Source organism: Rissa tridactyla, chromosome 5, assembly GCF_028500815.1.
Source record: "Rissa tridactyla isolate bRisTri1 chromosome 5, bRisTri1.patW.cur.20221130, whole genome shotgun sequence".
Taxonomy (NCBI): domain Eukaryota; kingdom Metazoa; phylum Chordata; class Aves; order Charadriiformes; family Laridae; genus Rissa; species Rissa tridactyla.
The window spans coordinates 62726297-62750006 of NC_071470.1; the positions used below are offsets into that span (position 1 = coordinate 62726297).

The following is a 23710-nucleotide window of genomic DNA, read 5'->3' on the forward strand; positions in this document are numbered from 1 at the left end:
GATCCCTGCCGCAGCTCAGCTCTGTGCCCAGTGGTCGCGCCGGGACCTCTTCGAAGGGCCAGGGAAAGCAAGCAGGACACACGCTTCTCCCCACGGCCCGGGCCGGGCCCTGCATTTACCTGCGAGGTGGAATGGGCTGAGGAGCCCGGCTTATCCCCGCCTGGGACGGGGCACCCGCCTCCCTGTACCCATCCCGAACACCGCACCGGAGGCTCCCCGCGCCCCGCTGCCTCTCCCGGGGCGGGGGACGGCCCCGCGCCACCGCGCGGCCCCCGCACGGCCGAGGGAGGGAGGGAGGGAGGGACGGGCAGGCACCGCGCGGCCGCTCCCGCCCCCGCCGCACCTCCCGGCCGCCCGTGACGGGCGCCGAGCGAGGCGGGCAGCGCCGTTTCCGCCCGCCCCGGCTCCGCGGCGGGCGCGGGAGCATCAGTCCGTCCCCGCCGCCGCCCAGCCCCGTCCTGGCGCGGCGCTCCGGGCCCCGCCGAGCGCGCAGGTGCGGGCACCCCCGCGGGACCGGCAGCGGGACCGAGGAACGGCGCCGGCGGGTGCGTGCGGGGGACCTGGGGAGGAGGGACCGCGCCGCGGAGGCCGGGGGGGAGCTGCGGCCTCCCCGGGGTGACGCCGGTCTCCGGCGGGGAGGGGGGTGTCGGCGGCGGTGCCGGCCCGGGGCTGGACCCGGACCCGGACCCGGTTTCTGCGGAGCGCAGCCCGGGCGCTCGGCGCCCGCTGGCGGCGGATGCCTTGGGCGGGCGGGGGCGTCCTCTTCTCTGCCGGGGGGCGCTGGGTCTGCCCGGTTCCCGGCCACGTCTCTGCCACTGGCAGACCCCTGGAAAGGGCATGTGAGGTACCCCGTAGTAAACATAGAGCATGCGCTGGTTTTGCTTTTTGTCTCATTCTTTACGGGTAAGGATTGGTCAAACCCTGGAGGCATAAGGTTTTAAGTTTTCTGTTTGAATTAACTACTGTAATGCTGAATTACCTGCCAGTCTTTTCTTGATTCCTGTGATACACTGGGCCAGGAGTTGCCTATGCTAGTAGCCAGCAAAGGGTACCATGTGGAAACAGGGATCTGTCAGATCTGACGGCTTGTTCCATTCTACACTGACAATTAACTGTGCGTGTGCGATGGGAAGACAGAAGTTCCTAACGTTTTCACTCTAGTGCAGTTGTTATATTATGAACTTTAACCATCATCTCTTTATACAGTAAACCTGTTCCGTTTCTGGATACAATCTAAGTAGTAGGGGTTTTTTTTGCCCTGGGGCAGTTACCCTGTCCTTTCGTAAAGGTAATTTAAAATGTCTGTGATATCCTTTTTTTGAAACACGGAGATTGCTACTGCAATTAGTAGCAGAGGCTGCTGCTGTGTTGTATGTGATGACATATTTCCTGTAATCTCCATTTTTACTCTCTATATTGTAACATTTAGTTTAGGTTGGTTGCTGTTTTGTTGTTTTGGGGTTTTTTTAATATGGTTGCATGCTGAGCTAAGATCTTTGTTAAGCCATATGCAGTGACACATAGGTCGCTCTTCAGAGTTTTTTGATTTGGTACCTTGATGTGTAACTTGTTTAAATTCTTCTGTGTGGGTACAGATTTACCTTTATTTCTGACATACTACCCTGTTATCGAGCTGAAGCACCAGCTGCCAAAATGCATCCAGGAAACTGGGGCAAAAGAAAAATATTATGCAGAGTCACAATAAGCAAGACAGAGTTGAGAAGAAAGAGTGTTTTAGGGGAAACTAGACTTGCAATGTGAGCTGCCTTTTCAAGTATTTCAATTCTAACCCATTGAGGGCTCCAAACCAGAACAGAACTGTGCATCTGTTAAAAGCATGGTTATACTGCCCACTAAAAGCAAATTGCTGAAGCTTCCCAATTTATTTCTTGTTGTCTGATCAGCGTACCTTGTCGGGGGCATGTTCTTACCCGGTTCCAATGAAATGGTAGAAGAGATTAGCTTACGCCACATCACTTGGGGCTCAACCTGAGAAAGTTGTACTTCGTTCATGATGCAGACCAACAGCTACTTAGGGCCTATGGATGACCAATCACAATAGCAGCATGATTGCCTGGTTCATGCACCAATACTTTTATAAAACTTTTTTTATTATTTGAAGAGGCAAAAATTGGAGTCCAAGGAAACAATTTTCTGTTTCATCTGAGGCAGGTATTTCCTGTGCTGTAGTCTTCTGCAAGAGCAGGATACAATTGAACAGGATTCATCAAGCGCCTGAGAAGGGATTTGGGGAAAAGCTCTACGTGGTGCTGAGGCCCGAACAATACAGCCCTAAGCTCATTCCTTCTTTCCTGGTGGAGGTCTGCTGAGGCTTGAACTAAATCAAACTGTAACCTGGCACTGTTGTGGCCCACAGATGGGGTTTATAAGCAGGCATTGCTCCCCAAAACTAGTTCGGGGTACAATGGGTTAGTGGTTGTTGAACCCTAGACTCCCAAAAGCAATGCGTTAGTTTTTCCCCCCCTCAACTTGTGCATTTAATACAGTCTGACCTAAGCAGCAAGCACTTCTTCCTTGCTCCTTTTAAAATGGTACAATAAAATGTGCCAAAGATAGTGTCCAGGGAAGAAGGTGGATCACTGAAAATCTACTCAAGGCTGCTAGTTGCAGCACGTACTTGGAGCATAGATGTTCCGGCAGGAGTCCAAAGTCTTTTCCTGGTCACTTTTCATGAGTAGACAATGGAAAGGGGTAATTCCCCATAAAAGGCAGCTGTCCCTTGACATCAGTAGCTGCTGTTACACTAACAAAAGTGAGCCAGTTTGGAGTGATTGAGAGAGCTGCAGAAACAGTGCCAGCTGTCTGCTCTTGGTAGGAGAAAATTAGTCCTAACTGTGCTACCCTGAATTTGTCATCAGCAAAAGACAGCAAGGTTGGTCAAGCTTTTGGAGTGATGTGTGTGTGAGGAAGGACTGAGTAAGCTAGGACTTGTCATTCTGGGAAAGAATTCAGGCATACGTTCAGGCAGAGAAGTGGGACAGACATTCACAAAATAGTATAGAAAGGGTTAACAGAGATAAGTCTTTCTGAAGCTGGCTTTTCCTAACTTTGATATCCCTGGTTTTGCACTGGAAGAAAAAAATAGAAGGAGGTAGTTCTTCATGTAAGAAGCAGACCTGTGCAACTCCTTGCTAGGGTCCTGCCAGGGTCTGCAGATATGAAGTTTATAGGAGTTAGAAGGAAAATGGGACAAGTACTAGGATTAGAGATCCACTGAAGATTAAATAAAGCGTATCGAGCTCAGGAAATCTGAAATTTCAGACAGTATTTCAGTCAAGCAGCCTATGTGCTCATCGTGTTGATACCTTGTCCTGGGCATCTCCTTATGGCCATGGTTGGAGATAGTTTAAAAGCTAGCCAGACCACTGTTCTGATCAGTATGACTGCTCTTTTATGGTCATAACCCTTAAAGTGTTTTTTTAAAAATATTATTAACATATATGCTTAATAATCACATATCCTTTATGCCAGGCAGATACACACCCACTGGTGAAATTAGTCTGTGTACTCAATATACTCAATTCCTCAATGGGGAAGGGACCCAACTTTTTTTTTTTTTTTTTTTTGCTTCTAACAATTTTCTTGCTTCAGCAGTAGAGCAAAAGCTTTTCTCCTTTCTGCTGTTTGTTTTGTCTTCGTTAGGCTGACAGAAGCTTACACATCTCTTTTTCAACACACAAAAAAGAAGTGGTAGCCATCCGATCTTTTGCTTTATGTCCACCAACCTCCCTGCCTCTTCTCTTTGCCCTTTACTCCTCTGACTTTCAGGACTGGAAAGGATGAAAGCAATCGACTATGTTTACTATAGTTGTATATCTCAAATTCAGCTGCCAGTTAAATACTAAATTCATCACTTGCCATTCCATTAAATTATTTTTCTCTTGTTGTTGAGGAATAAAACAAAACTGCAAATTTGTTTTCTCACCTAGGTCTCTGGACAAAATGGGGAATGGATCAGTGAAACCCAAGCACCTGAGGCAGCCGGATAGACACATAGCAAACCTCTCTATTGGCTGTGCTGGCAGCCGTAAGTTTTTGAAGGACACGCGTCTAGGCATCAACGTGATCAATGGGCAAGCTGATGTTCTTTGCAGCAGGCTGCTTGAACTGGAAAAGGAGCTGAAGAGAAAAGATCAAGAGTTGCAAGAGGGTCAAAGTCGTGTTGCTGAGCTTCAGGAACAGCTGGCTATGCAGACTAAGGTCATAGCGGAACTCACCAAGGAACTTCAGAGCAAGTGTATACAGCTGAACAAGCTGCAAGATGTTGTTAGCACTCCAGGAGAGCACTTTCTTCAGCCCTCTCCACTTAAAGTGGCTTCAAAGATTCAAGTCTCTGCTGATAGGAGGAGAGGAGCCAAGGAAGGTGTATCCGCAGAGCCGACAACACAGCTGTATGATTTGAACAGGCAAGCTGAGTTTTCCTTTGAAAAAGCAAGAGTCCGAAAGGATTCCAGGTGAGCTCATTTCAGGGGGATTATATGCTTGTGTTACAAGGATATTACTTTTATCACAATGATATTGTCTCCTCATGATGAATCAAGATTAAAGTATCTATCTTTTTTATATAGGCTTTGTCACTGTGGCAGTTAGATGCTGGTTGAGTTTGTGTGTAACTTTAACCAAGAATCATCACCCACAGACTTCAGGTGAAGAGTGGTGGGTAGCCTCTGTATTTCAGTTGAGGAGAGTCTTATAGTCTCCTTGGGATTTATCTTTACTGACAGCTAAGCAGAACCTAAGCCTCTTCTCAGGTCTAGGTTTGCCTAGTGCTTGTAGTGTAAGCTGTACTCTGGAGCCCTGATGAGCAGAAGGCTAGATGCCTTCACGTGGATTCAGATTCTTCTTCCTATAGTACGGAAGGCTTGGGAAGGAGCAGGTGGCCCCAGCTCAGCTCTCCCAAATGCAATATGGACACTGATTCTGAGCTGGGTACAAAGTTTATCCTCCCAGTTTCAACTCAGTCTAGTGCAAAATATAATGAAACATTTTGTATGGTGTGATTATCCTTTTAGCAGCTTCCTCCTGTCCTCCAGCTTCTGACAGTCATGGTGTAGGAACCAAATTTTACTTGTCCTCTTTGAATCCAGTTATACTTCTAACCTCTGCAAGAACCAGAAACATGAGTTTTTCCTTAATGGGAGTTTGAGCATTGAAAATTTAACCAAAGCCTGAAGATTTTCGAGTTTGAACATGGTATATGAAAGCAGATCTCTCAAAAAAGTCTTTCAAATGGAAAATTTTTTAATCTCTTATCTTTTTGCAGTGTTAAGAATCTAGATGTCTCGGTATCTGTAGGACTTGGTTCTCCATATTTCTGTATCCTTCCGGAGCATGCTATCACCATCAGCAGCATTTAAGCTGCCTATATCAAGTCCCTTCCCATTAAGGGCTCAGGATCATGACCCAGTTATGATATCAGCCATTATTGGTTGGGGAAGAACTGTCTTGACACTTGACATTGATGTCAGTCACTGAGGGGTGCTGCTTCACAGCTGGCCTGACCCAGAGTGGAGCAGCAGATCTCAACACACAGGCGGCTTTCATGAGGCATAGAAATGCCAGGGCCAGCAGATCTGCCAGGAGCCAGCAGCTCTGGTGGGAGATGCTGAGGAAGCTGGGGCATTGCCAGCACAACCGCGACCACCTCTCACTCCCTCTGCCTATAAAAAGCAGCCCAGGTAGCAGGAGTGACCAGGACCACTGCAATAGGGTGGGCAAACAAGGCGTAGGGTGGCAATTTGCATGGCAGTTCGTGTGGAAGGACGTAGTGACCCTGCCATCTCAAGAGGTGAGTTCAATTGGTGGTCTTCACCCTCTCAGAAGGAGCTTAACTGTGGTATCCACGCAGTGGAAAGCTGTGTCCTCTGCACTCGGGAGAATGGATGTGGCAACCCAGCCAGAGCTCCCACAAAAGCATGCAGCCATCCAAGTCTCAGGCTGCAGGGAGTGCCAGAACCTTTCACTGGTAGCGGATGGCAGTAGTGAGAACTGCTGTGTGAGGTGGACGATCTGCTCAGCCTGGTGGCAGAACTATGAGAGGAAGTAGAAAGGTTAAGGAGCAAGAAGAAGAAAGAAACGGGAACAGCCACCAGAAAAAAAACACAAGATCAAGGAGATCCTGTATCCTCCCCTGACCAGGCTGAAGGCAGTAGCTTAAAGGAGAGGAGTGCACAGAGGCAAGTCCACGCCCAGGGTGGCAGGTGAATCCCCTAGTTGCCCACCCCACTTTCCCAGGTGCCTCTGTACCCCAGGTGTGAGGCTCTGGATGTGGAAGGCCAGTCAATGGATAATGGTCCATCTTCAACAGATGTGCTGCCAAGGTCAGAAAGGCCTACCCCCTGTATCACGACCACCTCCACAAGGAAGAAAAAACAGGTTATAATTGTAGGTGACTCCATTCTGAAGGGAACAGAGAGTCAAATATGTCAGCCAGACCCTCCTCCTAGGGAAGTCTCTTGCCTCCCTAGGGCCCAGGTTGAGGACATCACTAGGAAACTTCTGAGCATGGTACTGCACTTGGAGTACTACCCATTACTGCTTTTCCATGTGGCTGGCAATGAAGCCGCAACACGTAGTCCAAGGGCAATCAAAAGAGACTTCAGGGGTTTGGTTGGCATGGTTTGTAAGGGAACGTGGCGCACAGATTACCTTTTCCTCTCTCCTTCCAGTTGCAGGCAGTGACGTTGGAAGAAACAGGCATGCCCAGTCTATCAATACATGACTCTGTGGCTGGAGTCACTGGCACAATTTGGGGGTTTTTTTGGTAATGGGATGGCCTACATGGCACCAGGCTTGCTGGCATCAGATGGGATTCACCTTTCTGAAAGGGGCAAGGGTGTCTCTGCTTACGAGTTAGCAGCTAGGCTTGAAGGGGGAGGCGGATGATACCAGGCTTGCCTGTGACAAGCTGTGACAAACTAAGGTCAGAGGGATGGCGTGCTAGTGAAGACCCTCAGCCTGTAGCTCTGAGGTGTGCTGGCTACACTGCAGCACACTTGGAAGTCTTATGGACATGAGCCAAGGGCTCCTGAGGTAACAGGAGCCAAGAGGGAAACACCAGTGAAATACCTCAGAAGAACTAAGGGGTGTTCCTCTAAGAAGGTGACATGTCCGACTGTCCGACAGCCCAGCTGAAGTGCCTCTACACCAATGCAGGCAGCACGGGCAACAAGCAGGAGGAGCTGGAAGCCACCGTGCTGCTAGAAAGCTATGACCTAGTTGCCATTACTGAAACTTGGTAGGACAAATCCCATGGCTGGAGCGCAGTTGTCAATGGCTGCAGGCTGTTCAGAAGGGGCAGGAGAGGAAGGAGGGGCGGAGGCGTTGCCCGCTACATCAAGAAATGGATTGAGTGTGAAGAGCTGTCTCTGGAGTATACCCATGAGCAGGTTGAAAGTCTATGGGTAAGAATAAGAGACTGAGGCAACAAAGGGAACTTTGTGGTTGGTGTCTACTACACGCCACCTGATCAAGGGGAGCCTATGGATGAAGCTGCCTTACTCCAGCTACAGGAGGCATCAGGCTCGCAGGCTCTCATCCTGCTGGCGGACTTCAACCGCCCAGGTATCTCCTGGAAAAGTAGCACAGCAAGCTGTAGGCAATCCATGAGACTCCTGGAATGCATTGAGGACAACTTCTTAAGCCAGATAATAGGCAGCCCTACCAGAGGGGATGCGATACTGGACCTGTTGGTCACCAACGCAAGTGAGCTAATCGGTGATGTCAAAATTGGAGACAGCCTAGGCTGCAGTGACCATGCACTGGTGGAGTTTGCAGTCCTGAAGGATATGTCTCAGGCGAAGAGTAAAGTCAGGACCCTGACTTTTAGGAAAGCAAAATTCCGGCTCTTCAAGGAGTTAGTCAATAGGACCCCCCGGGAAATTGCCCTCAGGGAAAAGGGGCAGGACAGAGCTGGCAGATCTTTAAGAATGCTTTCCATAAAGCGCAAGAGCTCTTGATCCCCAGGTGTGAAAAATCAGGAAAGGAAGGCAAGAGATCAGCATGGCTGAGTCAGCACCTGCTGGTCAAACTGAAGCACAAGAAGGAAATGCACAGGCAGTGGAGGCAGGGACAGGTATCCTGGGAAGAGTATAGGGATGCTGCCTGGTTGTGTAGGGTTGGGGTCAGGAAGGCCAAGGCTCATCTGGAGCTGAACGTGGAAAGGGATGCAAAGAATAGTAAGAAGAGCTTCTACAGGTATGTCAGCCAGAAAAGGAAGGTCAAAAAAAGCGTACCCCCACTGATGAGCAAGAATGGCAAACTGGTAACAATGAATGAGGTAAAGGCTGAGATACTCAACAAAAAGTTGCCAAGACACACTCCATGATATTTGAAAAGTCATGTCAGTCAGGTGAAGTCCCCAGTGCCTGGAAAAAGGGAAACATTGCGCTCTTTTTAAAAAAGGGTAGAAAGGAGGATCCTGGCAACTACTGACCTGTCAGCCTCACCTCTGTGCCTGGGAAGATCATTTCCATAAGAGCTAACAGCAGGGACGGGAACAAAGCCTGGAGAAGGATGCTATGGCAAAGCTGGCCCTGGATGTTGAAGAAAGGTGCTAGTCCTACTAGCGGTGGGGACCAAGAAATACCTCAACACCAGAACAGTTCTGTGGAGCTGTGCACCCCTTTTTAGTAGTATTCATCAGGACAGTGACTGGCATGAGTACGGGATTAAACGCCTTCTTGTCCTTTCAGGACATCTAGTTGTTTCCAGCAGCAGTTCTCAAAAGTGGGGCAGGTACAGAAGAAGCTGAGGAAAACAATGGAGAGAAAACTGTTAGATACTGTGCTGGATGCCCATGGAATGGGCAAGCAACTGATTGGTGGTTATGATACTCGTGTGTCCTTCGCTCTGTGGCCAGCTGCACCTTCTGAAAACAGCATAGTGTTCTATGTTCTGTAGTTCTGGAAGCTGCTCATTTTAAGTATCAGTTTATGAGCCATTACTGTATTTTATTGCCATATTCTATGCATGATGCAGGCCAGAGTGAATTAAATAAGCAAGGTTGTTTTTAGCAGAAAATGAAGTTAGAGCTTGTATTCTAATAACCCTGTTGCTTTGAGCAGAAGCTAAGTTATGATCACTATTTCTAAACACAGTCCTCACCATAGCCACTTGATTTTATCTTTCTTGCCTCATCTCATTATCTTTACTTATTTCCAGTCATTATATAGCTAGTAACATTGTAAGTCTACTTACTTGCCTTAACTGATTGTTCGTTCCTGGATTTTCCTCAGGAGATTTTCCCACATAACCTAGTTTTGATGATAATGTTGCATTGTTTTATAAATGCAGGCAAGAGTGGGCCTTAAATGCAGCAGTTGTTTAATTACATTCATTTCTGGCATGGATTCAAGGCACTGCTTTATAGGAAGTCCTTGACCTAGAACATACACAAGTCAATCAGAACTTATAGATTGCCCAGTGCGTATGTACAGCCAGCCTTGTCTCGGTTGGTTAGTCATTATTAGTGGATTCATCCACTGTTGATTTTTCCACATTTTCTTCATAAAATCCAACCACCGGGCTCTTCCACCAGGAGCTCAAGACTGTTCTTGTCTTTACAACTCTCCCATTTATATGTATTTACTACTGCAGGAAATGACACAGAGGCTCTGTCTCAGGGAGCAGCAAGAACAGGGTTGCTCCACAAGAGAAAGCGAACCAAGGCTGTCTACAGCACGGTCAATGCCCGTACTAACAAGGGTAGCATCCCACAAAGTTTGGACAGGGTAGGCAGAGCAGGGTGGTGATAACAGGGTCCACCAGGAGTTCCACAGAAGAAGAGGTCAATTGGATGCAAGCTCTAACCGAGGGGCAGAAACGAAGTATTTAAAATATTGGGCCAATACCCATCCAGAAGACAAAAGCAAAATCAATTATTTCTATAACATAGCTCAGGCAAGAAGTGAATGCCCAGACTAAATAGAGCTCAAATAGAGTATGTAGGCCAATGGGCAGAGGTTGTGTGGGTGGTTGTCCCAGGTGAGGCCGATCAGGGTGGTTAAGGCCTATTGCTGCTCTCAGGGCCCTGGCAGGCTAGTCCTTGTTCATTGATGTGCATACTTTACCTGCCTTTTGCCCGACTTTTACGGATACCCTGAAGTTTTTCCAAAGACTTTTTGATGGCCGTAGTTTGCTATATCATCACCAAGATGCGATATGAGTTTATTTCCCTGAATGTTGAATTTCAGAAAGCAAAGAGGTTGGTAATAATGGCTGCATACCTATATCCGTGAGCCCTTGTGTTATATTTTTACTTCTAATTATACCCTAAAAAATTCCTAAAAGCAGTAGAGGAAAGGGCCTGATTTAAGAAGATTCTCTCATGTCTAGTCATTCTTAAGGAGACATATTTGGCATCCCACATGAACAGACTACTACAGCATTTTTGCTGTACGAGCATTTATGCTATTTGTTGTCATCTGCGCAAAGAAAGCGGGCACAGAAGAGGTAGGAAGAGTTTTGCAGGGAAGTGGATGCAGGGCAAAGAGCTGTGCGGGAAGGGATCAGCTCTAACCTTCCACCTCCACACACGCCTCTTCTGGACTTATTTTGTGAATCTTGGGACAAAGTTCAACAGGTACTTTGCAAGCTGACCTTGTGATGGTGTCCTGATCATAAATTTTCTTAGTAGCTATGAATAGGGAATGCCACAGGATCAATGTTATTATGCAGGTGCAAGGGAAGTTCTGTGTTTTCATTTTTAAAATCACATTCATTTACAACTTGCTTTGTTTCCCCCCCCACCAACATCTTCTAACGTTCTCCTGAGAAACAGCAGCACCTGTTAATCATGTCTTTGCACACTTTTCTTTCCTTGCATCTTTCTTCACCACAAAGGAGAAACTCTTGATGAGGTCTTAGTACCATCATTGTTGACTTTAACCTTATTACTATAATCAATGTTATGTTTTTGCTGGATATTAGAATGTATTAGAATGTTAGAAAGGTGATTTTATAACAAGTTGCCGTTCCCGTGCAGGCAGTGGTATGTGAAGACATACTCTTCGTATTTCTTTCCTTCAGATAAGCAAGGCTATATACCTTAGTCGTGCAATGGGGAAAGAATATGGTGAGAAACAGTGGAAAACTTTCTGGGGACCATGTCTTCTGCTGGAAGCTTTTTTACATCGAACCTGATGCTTTCTGCAGGCAGGGTCACACAGGAGGAGAGAGGCCATAGTGTGGCACAGCTAATGGGATGCATATTGATTGCAAGGATTGTAACATTTGTCAGTGGTACTCGTCACGTGAGTGTAAGACATGAGAGGAAAGATCTTGAGAGGAATGGATGCCTGGCGAATGGTACACTCCAACCATGCTGGATCTTTTAAACTTTGTGAGTTTTTTTTGTTTTAAATCAGTGAGAAGAAGCTCATCATGGATGCCCTGAATAAAAATCAGTTCTTGAAGAGACTGGAGCCTCACCAGATCCGAGATATGGTGGAATGTATGTATGAAAGGACTTTCCAGCAAGGGAGCTACGTCATCAGGCAGGGAGAACCAGGCAATCACATTTTTGTGCTCAAAGGTGAATACTGCCTACTCATACAACTCACCAAGCGCAAGAAATAGGAAAGTAATTTAGAAGTCATTGTAAGAAACCACCACGATGATGTTTGTGCTCTTAAATCATTTATGGTGGCCCTACTGAGGGCAATGCAAGTTTTACCTGTGACTTTTATGAAACAGAGTGAGAGCAACAAAAAGCACCTTAGAAACTTGAACCTTGATTCAATGCTATTTTGTTACCTCTTTCGTTTCTGGAGGCCTAGAGACCAGAAAATCCTTTATGTTGTAGGTATGTCCAACCCTTTCTTCTCCAAAGGAAAAGCAGGTATAATTTAAAATACAGAAAACTGCTCAATGGTAAAGCCCCTTCTGAAATAAACTTACTTTTCAACATTCAAGAGAACTTATACCAGTTTTCTGTATATGTGAAACTGAGGTATGAGGTCTGAGTTTACTCTTCTCAAAGTTTAGACTTTTTTTGAAAAAAACAGCTGCTTGTTTTTTTCTGGGGAAAAAAAACAAGCAACCAAAAAACAAGCTTTAGGATAAGAAGACTTTCCTAAAATCATAATAACGGGTCTGAAGTAATCTCAGTGCAGTCGTCTGTGCTGACTGCTGCCGAGCTTACGCTCAGATCTCAAATTACAGATCAGCCATAGTGGAGCCCAAGTTTAACACCTGAAAGTTGCTCCCAGCAGCAATACTCTCTTTCATCATCTCACCATAAAAAAAGTTATCAGTATTTATGATTAATTTGCATACTCATCAATTCTGGACTACTAGAAAGCCCAGAAGCTCACGAATTAGAGTTCATGCTGTAAGGTGTGTGTTCTGTTGAGGCAGGAATATGTAAGCCAGGGGCATACTGGTATAGCACATATTCTGTCTTCGTATGGATGCATTAGTTTGGAAAATTGATGGTGGAAGGAGAAAGAGGAGGCAAAATTTGCGATGGGGTAGTCATATTCTTGACAGACAAAATGATAACGTTTTGAAAAACAGATAAAATATGAGGAAGTTGGGCACCTGGAAATTTTTCTGGCACTTTAGGCCTCTTCCGAGGATCCTGTGAGCGTCTTGAAGAGAAGAGGGCCAAACTTTCAGAACATGTTTAAGGGAAGATTTTTGGGGGCCATAACCTGTGAAAGAATTCAGACTTTCTTTGACTTTTGCTGAGTTTGTAGTCCTTTAAGAAATTGTCCTTAACAATTTCTTAAAGAGGGATTTAATCTGCTTTTTTTTTTATGCCCTCTCCTTTGCATTCTGCGTGTATATACGCATACATGGGTATGAACAGACAAACCTCGTAATTTCTCCTGTGATCGCTATTTTAAAACTTATTTGTCTACACCACACTAGGCTATCTGAACCAGTACTGACTGGTTTTTGTAGCAAAAGTTTATCCTATCAGGATTTAGACTGGCCCTTTTCCATGGCCTTTTTAGTGTTGAAGTTTCTCTTAGCTTTCCCTCCCTTCCAGAGTAGATTTGTAGATGAGCAATACATGTTTAAAAAAATAATCTCTACTGTATTGTATGTGTGTTTCAAAGCACTGTTTGCATCGTTGCTCCCATTCCTGTGTTCCAGGGAGTGGCGAAGCCAGAAATATATCGACTTGTTTTCCCTTTGCACTGTGCAGTTGAGCTCAGTTTTAATACCTATTATCCTGATGATTTTTGACAGAGGGCAGTCTGGAAGTCTTTCAGCAGAATAAACTACTCTCCTCAATACCTGCGTGGACAGCCTTTGGTGAACTAGCCATTTTATACAACTGCACACGGACAGCCTCTGTGAAAGGTACCTGAGGTTTATTATAACAACGTTGCTCGAAACGAAAACTATGTACTTTTCTGAGGTCCCTGTAATATTCAGATTTTCTTTGAATTTTTCATTTTATAGATCTCTGCATGTCTTGATTATCTACAGTAAGCTCACGTTTCCTTCCTTGAGTTCTTTCTACTTGGGAACTCTAATAATACTATGCCACGAATATAATTCCATCTCTGGCATGATCTTTGATAAACAACTAGGTATCTCCAAAGTATGCTGGTTAGCCAGATCTGTGCCAAACTAATTGTTAAGGAAAGATTATGTTTTAATGTTGAATGATTTAGTATCAGCAGTGGTCTTTGACTCTTGTGTTCTTGTGTCGAATGCAACCCTGAGGCTGAAATTACAGTGTGTTTTTAATAGAGCAGAATGATGGTGTTTTTAATAGAGCAAACAAAATACGTAGGAATTAGTTGCTTTTTTACTTCTTTTAGTTCTGTATCATTAAGTTACTGGGTCCTGCCAAGATTCATTTGCACCTGACACTTGCAGCTGGCACTCAGGAGAAGACTTGAGTTTGATCTCAAATGTGGTGGTGGCAGAGAGAAAACTTCTGCGTGAGACGTGCTGCTTCTCTGAGGCAAATACTGGCTCTTGCTTTGTCTTTTCTCTCTGACCAGGATGGAGTTGTTAAGTGTTGCTTTGATACAAATGTCCCTCTTCCTGCATAAGACTGGGTACTCATCCATTAAGTACCCCTTGATTCCTTTTCTAACCTGCCATAATTGTTCTGTGACAGACCAGTAAGTGACTAAATATGGTTAAATTAATCATTTTTCCACTCTCCACCATTCCATAAATATTACTTGTGTTTGAAGGCAAATTTCTGTTCTTGTTTAAATCGGCAGTAAATATGAAGCATTCATGTTGACTTAATAAGGAGCAAATGGAATAAACCAAGAAGTTGTTCACTTTAAAAGCTCCTAGTCTTTCTTTCTGCACCCAGTTTAAGCTTAATCATTGTTGGCTGTGCAGATGGAAGTTATTACATGTAATCTGTTTTTGCTGCTGCCTGGTAAACAGAACAACATCAATAATGTGATTATTTTTCTTACTAGCACGCTATTCTACTTGAATATGTTCCCTATTTTTCTTTTTTGCCTGCTGCGTAGTATTAGCAATATTAAGTAGTGTTTCTGCATAGTAAGAAGTCACGCTACTTTAGACCTTTGTTAACGTTAATTGGTTTTGAGGTAGGACAAGAATTGTCCAATTGTGGACAAGAAAGGGTGTTTGAATACTTAAAATCACTGCAGAATCCAGCCCTTCTCCAATAGCTTTCCTGTGTTTCTTGTCATGGAAGAGCAGTACAATGCCATAACTGAGCATGGCTAGTAAGTACATACGTGAAAACCCTTTCTTGATGCTGGTTCTAGTGACACCCTTTACCTAACGGTCTTTGAAGACTGACAAGTGAAGAACTTTACCCAGGCAGCAATTCAATGGCTGCTGCTACTCAGCAGCATATTTACATGCAGTAGCTGTATTTGAAACTGGGAACGTGATTTACTCCTGTGTTTCTGAATTTCTCTATCTCATCTCTGAGATTACTTTTTTCTAGCTATATAATTGCTTTATTTAGTTAAGGAAATGCATTTGCAATAGCTTGGATATTTACTATGTTTTCTTCATGCAAGTTAAACCAAAAGATGTTATTTAGGAGAAAAACAAAACCAAAGCAATACCTTTGTTCTCCCTTCCAGCATCCAAAAATATTTTTGAGCTATCTTGATAAATGGCAATTAAGAGCATATGTGTGTATCCGATGACTGTGCATCATTTTAAACCTGGTGGTTTTCTTTCCTGTAAAAATAATTTTATGTTTATGATAAGTTGAGGAAATCAATTGCTCCAGGTTTTTTTCTGTAGCTTTGCTTTATCCCAGAGAAAACAGTTTTGTTTCTTCTTATGACAGAAGGAAAACTGCTGAATCTGTTGTGGTATCTTTCAAAAGAAGACATAAAATTAAATAGAATCACCTTATTTTGCTTAAAAAAATAAAGTGCAACGTGTTCTGTTCTGTCAATGATTGCACCCAAAAACCACTTAGTGGTTTGCATCTTTGATGCTAGATCTAATGCATGCTTACTGTATTAATATTTTGATTACCTTTTGAAAGATCTTCATTAATGTTTTGATTACCCTTTTTTTCCCTTATAAAATGGCTAGACTAGAGGAAAACTGTGTGAGAATCACAGCATTAAATGAAATGAAATTTATTTCTTGACTTCTGTTATTTCTATCTTACTACGTATTTCACAAAGATTTTCGTATAATCTGAATTAGAGATGGATCCAAGCCATAGTATTCAACGTTTACCTCATAAGTTTTGAAAAACTTCGGCCAACTTCATGTTTCTTTCAAATTGGCTCCTTTGCAGTTTACATTGCAGCTTTTGAGCGCAATCAATGACTATCTGTGATTAGGAGTAGACCTTCACAAACATTCCAGCCCTGTTTGTGCTCATAGTAACTGGCTGGGTTACTCGCTGTGGAGTTGCACAGAAAGTGCTCTGTGGAGGAACCATTGCGAAATTATGCCTTACTTTAGTGAGCATTGTTTAAGTGTGAGCTGAATTATTTTAAAAGTCTGATTGCAGTAGGTGCTACATATTTTAAAATATGGCCTTGGGCATTTTGAAAGAGCTAGTCTGTCTTGTACCGTGACCTGATACTGTAATATCTTCCATCAAATCATTTGGAAACATTGTTGTTGTTGTTGGTTTTTTGTTTTCTTAAAAGCAATCACCAATGTTAAAACATGGGCATTGGACAGAGAAGTATTTCAAAATATCATGAGAGTGACAGCACAAACAAGACAAGAGCAATACAGAAACTTCCTAAGAAGGTAAATACAATGCATTTCTATTTCTCATACTGGCGTGGGCACAACAATATTGCACCTGTCTTATAAAGAGAGAGAAAAAGGCGCTCTTAACGTAAAGGGCCTCAAAACTCTGAATATTTACCTGTCTTGATTTTTTTAGGATTCACAAAATAATTTTTCTCATTTTGATTGTGTTTCTCCTGTATTACATTAGGAAACAGCAACAGATGCTTGAGTGTTTTTAAGTCATGGAACAAATGCATAGGAAGATTACATGGCTAGAGGTTGAACCAATGTATTAAATAAATAGAGTTAAATAAATCCTCCAACTAGGAGTTCATTTGCTGTTGGAGTAGATTAAGAAATATTCCCCATGCCCTGGAGACTTGAATATGAGAACTGCACGTCTCTCAATTTATGAACTAATTCCAACATAAATTGCTAGGAAATCTGCAGAGTAGAATACTTCTCCCTGCTGCAGGGAACACTGAGGGTCGTACAGTGCTTTTCCTTAGGAAGAAGGTCAAATCAGAGGTTCCAAACCATAATTAGCTGACTTCGTATTTTATTTCCTCAACAAAGAGTGACCACTCTGTTATAGCTTCAAATCGAGATCTCAAGCCTGGCCATGCGTAGAATGTCGTGTGTATTTTTGCATCCATCTCCATCTTTGATTTCTATTAATACTTCTTTGCTGAGCCTGAGTAGCTAGAGAGCTGTATGATTTCCTGACTTTTACAAGTCTAAGTGCTCAGGGAGGGAAGTTTTTTCATTCTTATCAGCAAGTTCACTAAGTCATCACTGTAGTTGGATTCTCTTTTATGTAGTTGTCTGCATAGTACTGAAGTTACCTTTGTCTGATTTTGCAGTCTCTGCAGTGCATTTGAAAATATATTATTGAATTACTATAATGTGTTGATTTTGCAACTAATGGATTCTGTATGACTGAAATTTTAAATTAGTCTGTATGTTTGCTTTTTCCCCTACTGAAATACAAAGTTGATTTACAAACTGGCCAACGTTTGCCGCATTTCTAAGTTGTACGTTGTGTGAGTTCTGTTTATCTAAAAAACAAGATGAGAATGCGTGAACCTTGCAAATTAAGATTTAGTTGTATATTATGTGTTTTGTATAACACCACCACCAGTTTAGCTAGTTATAAAATGTGGTTGTACAAAGCGTATAGATGAGATCATGAAAGATGTGTTAATGATAACTACTTTTGGTTCTTTTTCTTTTGCATTTCTGTTTTCTGGAAGCGTGTCCCTGCTGAAAAACTTACCTGAAGATAAATTAACCAAGATCATGGACTGCCTGGAGGTGGTAAGATACTGTTAAGTTTTTCTAAATAGTGTTCGGTGAGCTTGCAAAATAACAAAGAAGAATAAATAAGTAAAAACAAAACCAAAAAACAATCAAGCTTTTTTTAATATGACAGTATTTTGGGAGTGGTCAGAGTGGAATTCCAGATTGTCAGCAAATAATAACATTTAGTGGCATAAAAGTAAGTTATATCTTTGGCATCGAAGGACTCAAGCAAGTAGATAAGAGGATAGATAGTCTAGCCTTTGTTAAGACTAAGCACCAAGTTACTGTCCAGGTCTCTGACTCTTTTTTGGTAATTATGCTTTACCTGTTTGCAACGTGGATAGCTAATACTTTCATACGCTACAAAATACAAGGGGCAAAACGGCTGTAGGACTTCAACATATGAAACCAGCAAAATATCTGTGTGTCTTAGGGCTGCATCTGCCAGCAGCCTTTGGAGGTAAAGGCTTGATATGTAGTCATAGCTGGGATGTTTTCCAAGAGCAGTGGTAACTATTAAAGCTTTTTGTATAGGGAAAGTCTATAGGAACCCCAGTCTTGGAACAGTTCTGCAGGTGGAGAACAAAAGTTCCTCAGAGAACTAAGAGCCTCAGTCCCAACGAGTCAGAGGAGGCAGAGTGATGAATGGCCATAGCGCAAGGGGATGAGGAGATCATGGTGTTGATTATGTGAAACAGCAAATGGCCTTAGCACAGCAGTACCCTAAGCAGTGACTTTTTTTTTTTTTGGTTGGATTCCTGGCAAGGGAAAACTTCTAGGGAAATTCTGCTCAGAGCAGAAAAAAATGAACTGGTTGTTTCAGCCTGGAGAAGAGAAGGCTCTGCGCCGACCTTATAGCAGCCTTCCAGTACCTAAAGGGGGCCTACAGGAAAGATGGGGAGGGGCTGTTTGCAAGGGCATGTAGCGTTAGGACGAGGGGCAATGGTTTTAAACTGGAGCAGGGTAGATTTAGATTAGTCATTAGGAAGAAGTTCTTTACAATGAGGGTGGTGAAACACTGGCACAGGTTGCCCAGAGAGGTGGTGGAGGCCCCATCCCTGGAGCCATTCAAGGCCAGGCTTGGTGAGGCTTTGAGCAACCTGATCTAGTTGAAGATGTCCCTGCTTACTGCGGGGGGGTTGGACTAGGTGACCTTTAAAGGTCCCTTCCAACCCAACACATTCTATGATTTTATGATTTATGAGGAACAGATCACAAAGCTGGAAGTTAACATGGAAAAAAATGCTTGATTGAAAGTTAAACAATTAGATAATGAAAGCAGGGTTCCTTAGCAGAGACAGAAAAAATGGTACTTTGGTAGCTTGCAAGAGATGACTTAGGCATTCCTACAGAGGTGTCAAGCCCAAGATTAATTTTGGAAGTGGGATTTTGATTTAGAACTCTTTTAAGAGCTTTTGATCTTTTTTTCCCGTCATTTTCCCCTGCTTCATAAGGGTGATATCAGTGTTAATTTTTTTTTTAAAAAATACCATGCTGTCGCATTAAGATATGTTACAGATTGGACACCATGCTTTATATAGTGGAATGCTTGCATATTATCATGGGATGCAACATGTGCAGGAGACAAGCAGTTAAACATCAGTGAAACATCCAGATGTATTAAGAACTCTGCATAGTAATTAGAATTTTCAGAGAGGCTAATGATATATTGGACAATATTGTCTCTCTCTTCTCCTCCAACAGGAGTACTATGACAAGGGAGATTATATTATTCGGGAAGGAGAAGAAGGAAATACCTTCTTTATAATAGCAAAAGGAAAGGTAAGATATAATACACCTAACTTCTAAAGTAACTTATACAAACACCTGTATTTCAAAAACTCCCTCGACGGATGTGGTCTTCAGTAAAAACCATGCACAGAGTTTTTGAAGATACTGTTAAGTTTGCAGTACTGTAATAAAAGCAGCATTTCAGAGATTCAGGGAGCCTAATTTTCATTCACAATGAACCCATGTTATATTGTTCTAATTATAATGTAACTAAAGTATGTCCTGAAGCCTCTTGGCAGTGTAGCAGAGATGTTAAGTCGATTTTTTGTAAATGAGATTTGATCCTATGTCATCTCCTGGATGTTTCAGTATCCAATGGGCAAAATACGTGACTTGTGAAACATCTAAGAAATAATGGAGTCCTAGGTTTAATGGAGAACGGCCTTTGAGGTGACTCAGGGTCTATTCCTTTCATTCGTTACTCCCAGAGGAGTACAGCAGCAGCCATTATCCTTCAGCTGTTACATTGGAGGCTGAGAACAAAACTCTCAAAAATCAAATCAGGAGAATTTTCATCAAAAAACTTCCAGTAGGGGTTTCAAGTTTCCAAAATGTCTCTGTGTCTGGAGATGTTCTGGGTTGTTTTTTGCTAAGGGGTGTGGGCATCAGCAGAACGTGTGCTGCTGTGGAAGCGGAGTTTCCGAAGGGGGGAAATGTTAGTTAATGTTTCTGGAGGCTATCTGTTTATCTGAGAAGATGAAAAGCTCGTATGATGCCTGCCCATTCTGGGAACTGAAGTATTTTTCAGGTTTTCACGAAAATGCAGTTTGTTTTGGTCTGTTTTAAAAGGTATGAGGAGAAAATGTTGGGGGTGGGCAATAATGAATATATTAATTTTTCCATCTCTCAGCAAAAATTAGAGAGGCGTCAGGTAATGTTTGATGGTTTTAATTTTTGAGAGGAGGGAGTAATTATATAGATTTGTAACTCTTTCTGCAGCATTGCTGAGCTTAAGGCATTTATGAAATACATAGAAAAGAAGGGGAAACCATGCTATACTTTGAAACTTACCTTGTTACACTTTTGGTCCTGTACTTCCCAGGTGATAGTTACCCAGAGTACTGCAGATCACTCGCAGCCTCAGCTGATTAAAAATCTACATAAAGGAGATTACTTTGGAGAAAAGGCTCTCATTAGGTTAGTTCAAATTGTCTGATTCATGATGTACAGTATTTTAATTGACCTATCACCATGTGTCGGATTATACAACTCATGGCTGGTTTGAATATAATATTTGTTTTGATTATAATAAAGTCAGCGGGTGAAGGCAATAGCTGAATTTGTCTTAATGTTTTGGTGTTTGCGGAGAGAACTTGAAAGTATACCCTGTCACCTACCTTTGGTTTTCCCTGAAAAAGTCAAATCCTGTCCCTCTTTGCATTGTTGCTTATTGTTTATATTTCAGTAAAAGCTATTATGAAAACTTGAGCCAGGTTCTAGATGACTCCTAGCATGGATAAGTGCCATCATTATTGGACTGAGCTGTTGTTTCTGTGCTGGTACCCGTGATAGTAAGAAACAGAGAAAAGGAGTACAGAGAGGACATGACCCATGAGCCAAATAGCTCATATAGCACGTATTTATGTGGGTGATTGACTAGGGATTGTTTGGTCTCTGGAATGTTTTATATCTGAGGATCGTTTCTGAAATGAGTAGTAAATCCTGACGTAATGCTAATTACATCTCCTCGTAATTTCTTGGAAGGTTGCTAAAGGAAGTTATGTTTCAAATCATAATGAAACTGTAAAAAATACTGCGCTAGACAATAATAAAGGCTAGTAAAATGATATAATTGTGTGTTTGGTTCAGCAATATTAATCCAGATACAGGCTGCAGAGGCCTTTGAGGAGTTTCACCTATAGCAGCTGTGACCCTCCATGAGTACAGGGGTACTTTGAGGATTTTGATATGCTTCTGAATTCTTCTAATCTGTTTCAATTCTTAGTGATGATGTCAGATCAGCAAATGTTATTGCAGATGAATACAATATGGAGTGCCTCGTTATAAATAGAGAGTAAGTATCATGCTACAGTTAAATGAAAGACTTGCATCCCCTTTCAGTAGGTTAACAATAAGATGTGACTTCACTGTAGGCATAGTCACAATGTTTGCTTAAGTGAATACTGAACGAGTGATTATGCTTTTGGAATACTGAACTGTGGCTACGCTTTAGAATGCTTCATTTCTATGCATCATTTATGCCTAATGAAGAGGGGCCGACAGAAGGTGCAGGAGCACAGAAGCTTAAGAGTAGTTCAGTTATTCTTGTCTTTCTCTCCTTGTGGTGGTGATGTTTCACATTTGTTAAGTGCTATTCATTGGCTCAGGGAACAACTAAAGCCCCTGTGTGTCCCTGGTTTCAGGGTGTCCTTTTGTTCGGGGGGACATGCAGCCAAATTCCTGGTTTTGTCAGGTAGAGGCCAATTTTAAGTTGGGAGAGGAGTGGCTGGAGAGCCGCCGTGCAGAAAGGGACCTGGGGGTGCTGGTTGACAGCAGGCTCAGTATGAGTCAGCAGCGTGCCCTGGCAGCCAAGAGGACAAACCTCATCCTGGGGTGCATCACCGTATAACCAGCCAGACTCATGCCAAGCTGGTTCCTGTGGTAGGAATGGCGGAACCACACTTAATAACCATAGCGTGTGTGTGAGACAAAGTACACCCAGCCTGCTCCGAATTATTTCAACACGACAGGAAATGACCTGAGGAGATCAGGCACTCTGTCCCCCTACCCCCTGACAAATGAAGTTTGGTACTTCAGCCGGTTCCTACCACTTCAAAGCTCTTAAAATTTGTACTGTCAAAGTGAGAGTTTAGTGCTCAGTCTGGATCATGACTTAGAGGCAAGGTAAAGCCTTGGTGCAGCAACACACATACTGCTTTCTTCTCTTTCCACTGTGTGTTCATTAGTTTATACTGTTTCATTTGTGTTTTCAGGACATTTAATCAAACTGTTGGAACTTACGAGGAACTGCAAACTTACCTTGAAGGTTATGTGGCTAATTTGGCCCGGGCTGATGAAAAGCGACATGCAAAGTAAGTCAAATCGTTTGTTAGGCATATCTTTAGTAGGTAATCATAAAAAAGAGTGATAGATGTGTAAGTAAAATCATGGCTGGTAGTTAATGGAAATGGGCCCGTGGGAATGATAACAATCACTACAATGAAACTGTCTGGATATGCTCATAGAGTCCAAGAAATTTTTTCTGAAACAAAAATTACATAGAATCTCAGTATACGGACTTCCAACCACAAATTCACTCTATCCCAAGAAAACTGAACACAGAAGAGGCATGAAAGTCTGCTCAGATAGTTTTTTGCATTCTGATGGTAAATTCTTTGACTGGTAAAACCCTCAAAGATCAACTTTAACTCCTGATTGAATTAATGAAACCGTATTACTGTACAAAAGACTAACTGCCATTTTAAATAGAAATAAGCAGGCATAAAAGAAACAATTTATTTTTAATGTTTCAGTGTAGCACTGGTGCTGTTAGAGGGTTTGCTTTTAGCTGTGGACCACACTTTTGTTTTATCTGCCCCTGATTTCAACCTGAGCACCATTGGAAGATCAGCAGAGTATGTTTTTCTTCTGTTTGGAAATAGAGCTCTGTTTTTCTTTCTGATCATTCTACTGGAACTGGTACACAGTCCTTCAGAAATTCATTCTCCAACTTGGAGTGCCCAAACTTTTGCATCTGACTGTATAATTAGGAACCTTACCCGTGGATCAACTCTTGATAAAAGTACTGTTCATTGTACCCAGTGAAGTGAACTTCTGTAGCATTTCACTTCTAATTTAGTTCCATAGGATGTCCAGAAAGAAAGTGTTTCTGCGTAAAATAAAATTAAGATTCTGTTAGGAAAAAAGAAGGCTTTTCTTTTATTTATTTATAGGAGTATTAGAGTACTGTGGTACAGGTTGCTGGCAAGGAACGCACTAACCTGTGTTACTTTTCTTAATGCAGAGGAAGATCCTTCTGTGGACAGTTGACCAAAGAGGTGTCTTTGGAGATGATAGAGCTGAAGGAGAAAGTATCCCAGTTCTCTCCTTCCCCATTCCAGAATTTAGAAGTTGTCACAACTCTGGGTGTTGGTGGGTTCGGAAGGGTTGAGCTTGTAAGAGTTTGTTTTAAACATATTCAAGCAGTTCTTTGTCTTAGACGATTGATTTAACTGCTGAAAAATGTGAGGGATTTTAATATTCTGCACGTTTGTTACCTCAGGCAGAGGTAATTCTATATAAAGCAATACACAGTTAAAAAGTACTTTCAGGACTTAAATGTTCAAAGAAACAAATCCATTTTTGCATGCCACCTTCTTCTGCTGTTAAAAGTATCTTCCTGGTCACTAGACTTATATTCTTCAGTTTGTGCACGTGGAGTTTACAGATGTGCCTACCTGCATTGTGTTCCCTGAATTGC

General features: G+C 42.8%; 1 protein-coding gene across 3 annotated transcripts in view; it reads left to right on the forward strand.

Annotated features, from left to right (window-relative positions):
• The first annotated feature begins 458 nt into the window (after positions 1-458).
• Positions 459-23710, forward strand: part of PRKG2 (protein kinase cGMP-dependent 2) — a 34235-nt gene continuing 10983 nt past the window's right edge. For 2 of the 3 annotated variants that reach the window (XM_054202756.1, XM_054202757.1), the window contains exons 1-11: positions 459-545; positions 3951-4475; positions 11388-11554; positions 13219-13332; positions 16107-16212; positions 17451-17514; positions 19204-19281; positions 20333-20427; positions 21236-21304; positions 22224-22322; positions 23255-23405. In XM_054202756.1, the coding sequence (XP_054058731.1) occupies positions 3964-4475; positions 11388-11554; positions 13219-13332; positions 16107-16212; positions 17451-17514; positions 19204-19281; positions 20333-20427; positions 21236-21304; positions 22224-22322; positions 23255-23405 (1455 nt within the window). In that variant the 5' untranslated portion in view covers positions 459-545; positions 3951-3963. Of the gene's footprint in view, positions 546-3950; positions 4476-11387; positions 11555-13218; positions 13333-16106; positions 16213-17450; positions 17515-19203; positions 19282-20332; positions 20428-21235; positions 21305-22223; positions 22323-23254; positions 23406-23710 lie in introns of those variants that run through there. The other variant, XM_054202758.1, reaches the window with a different exon arrangement.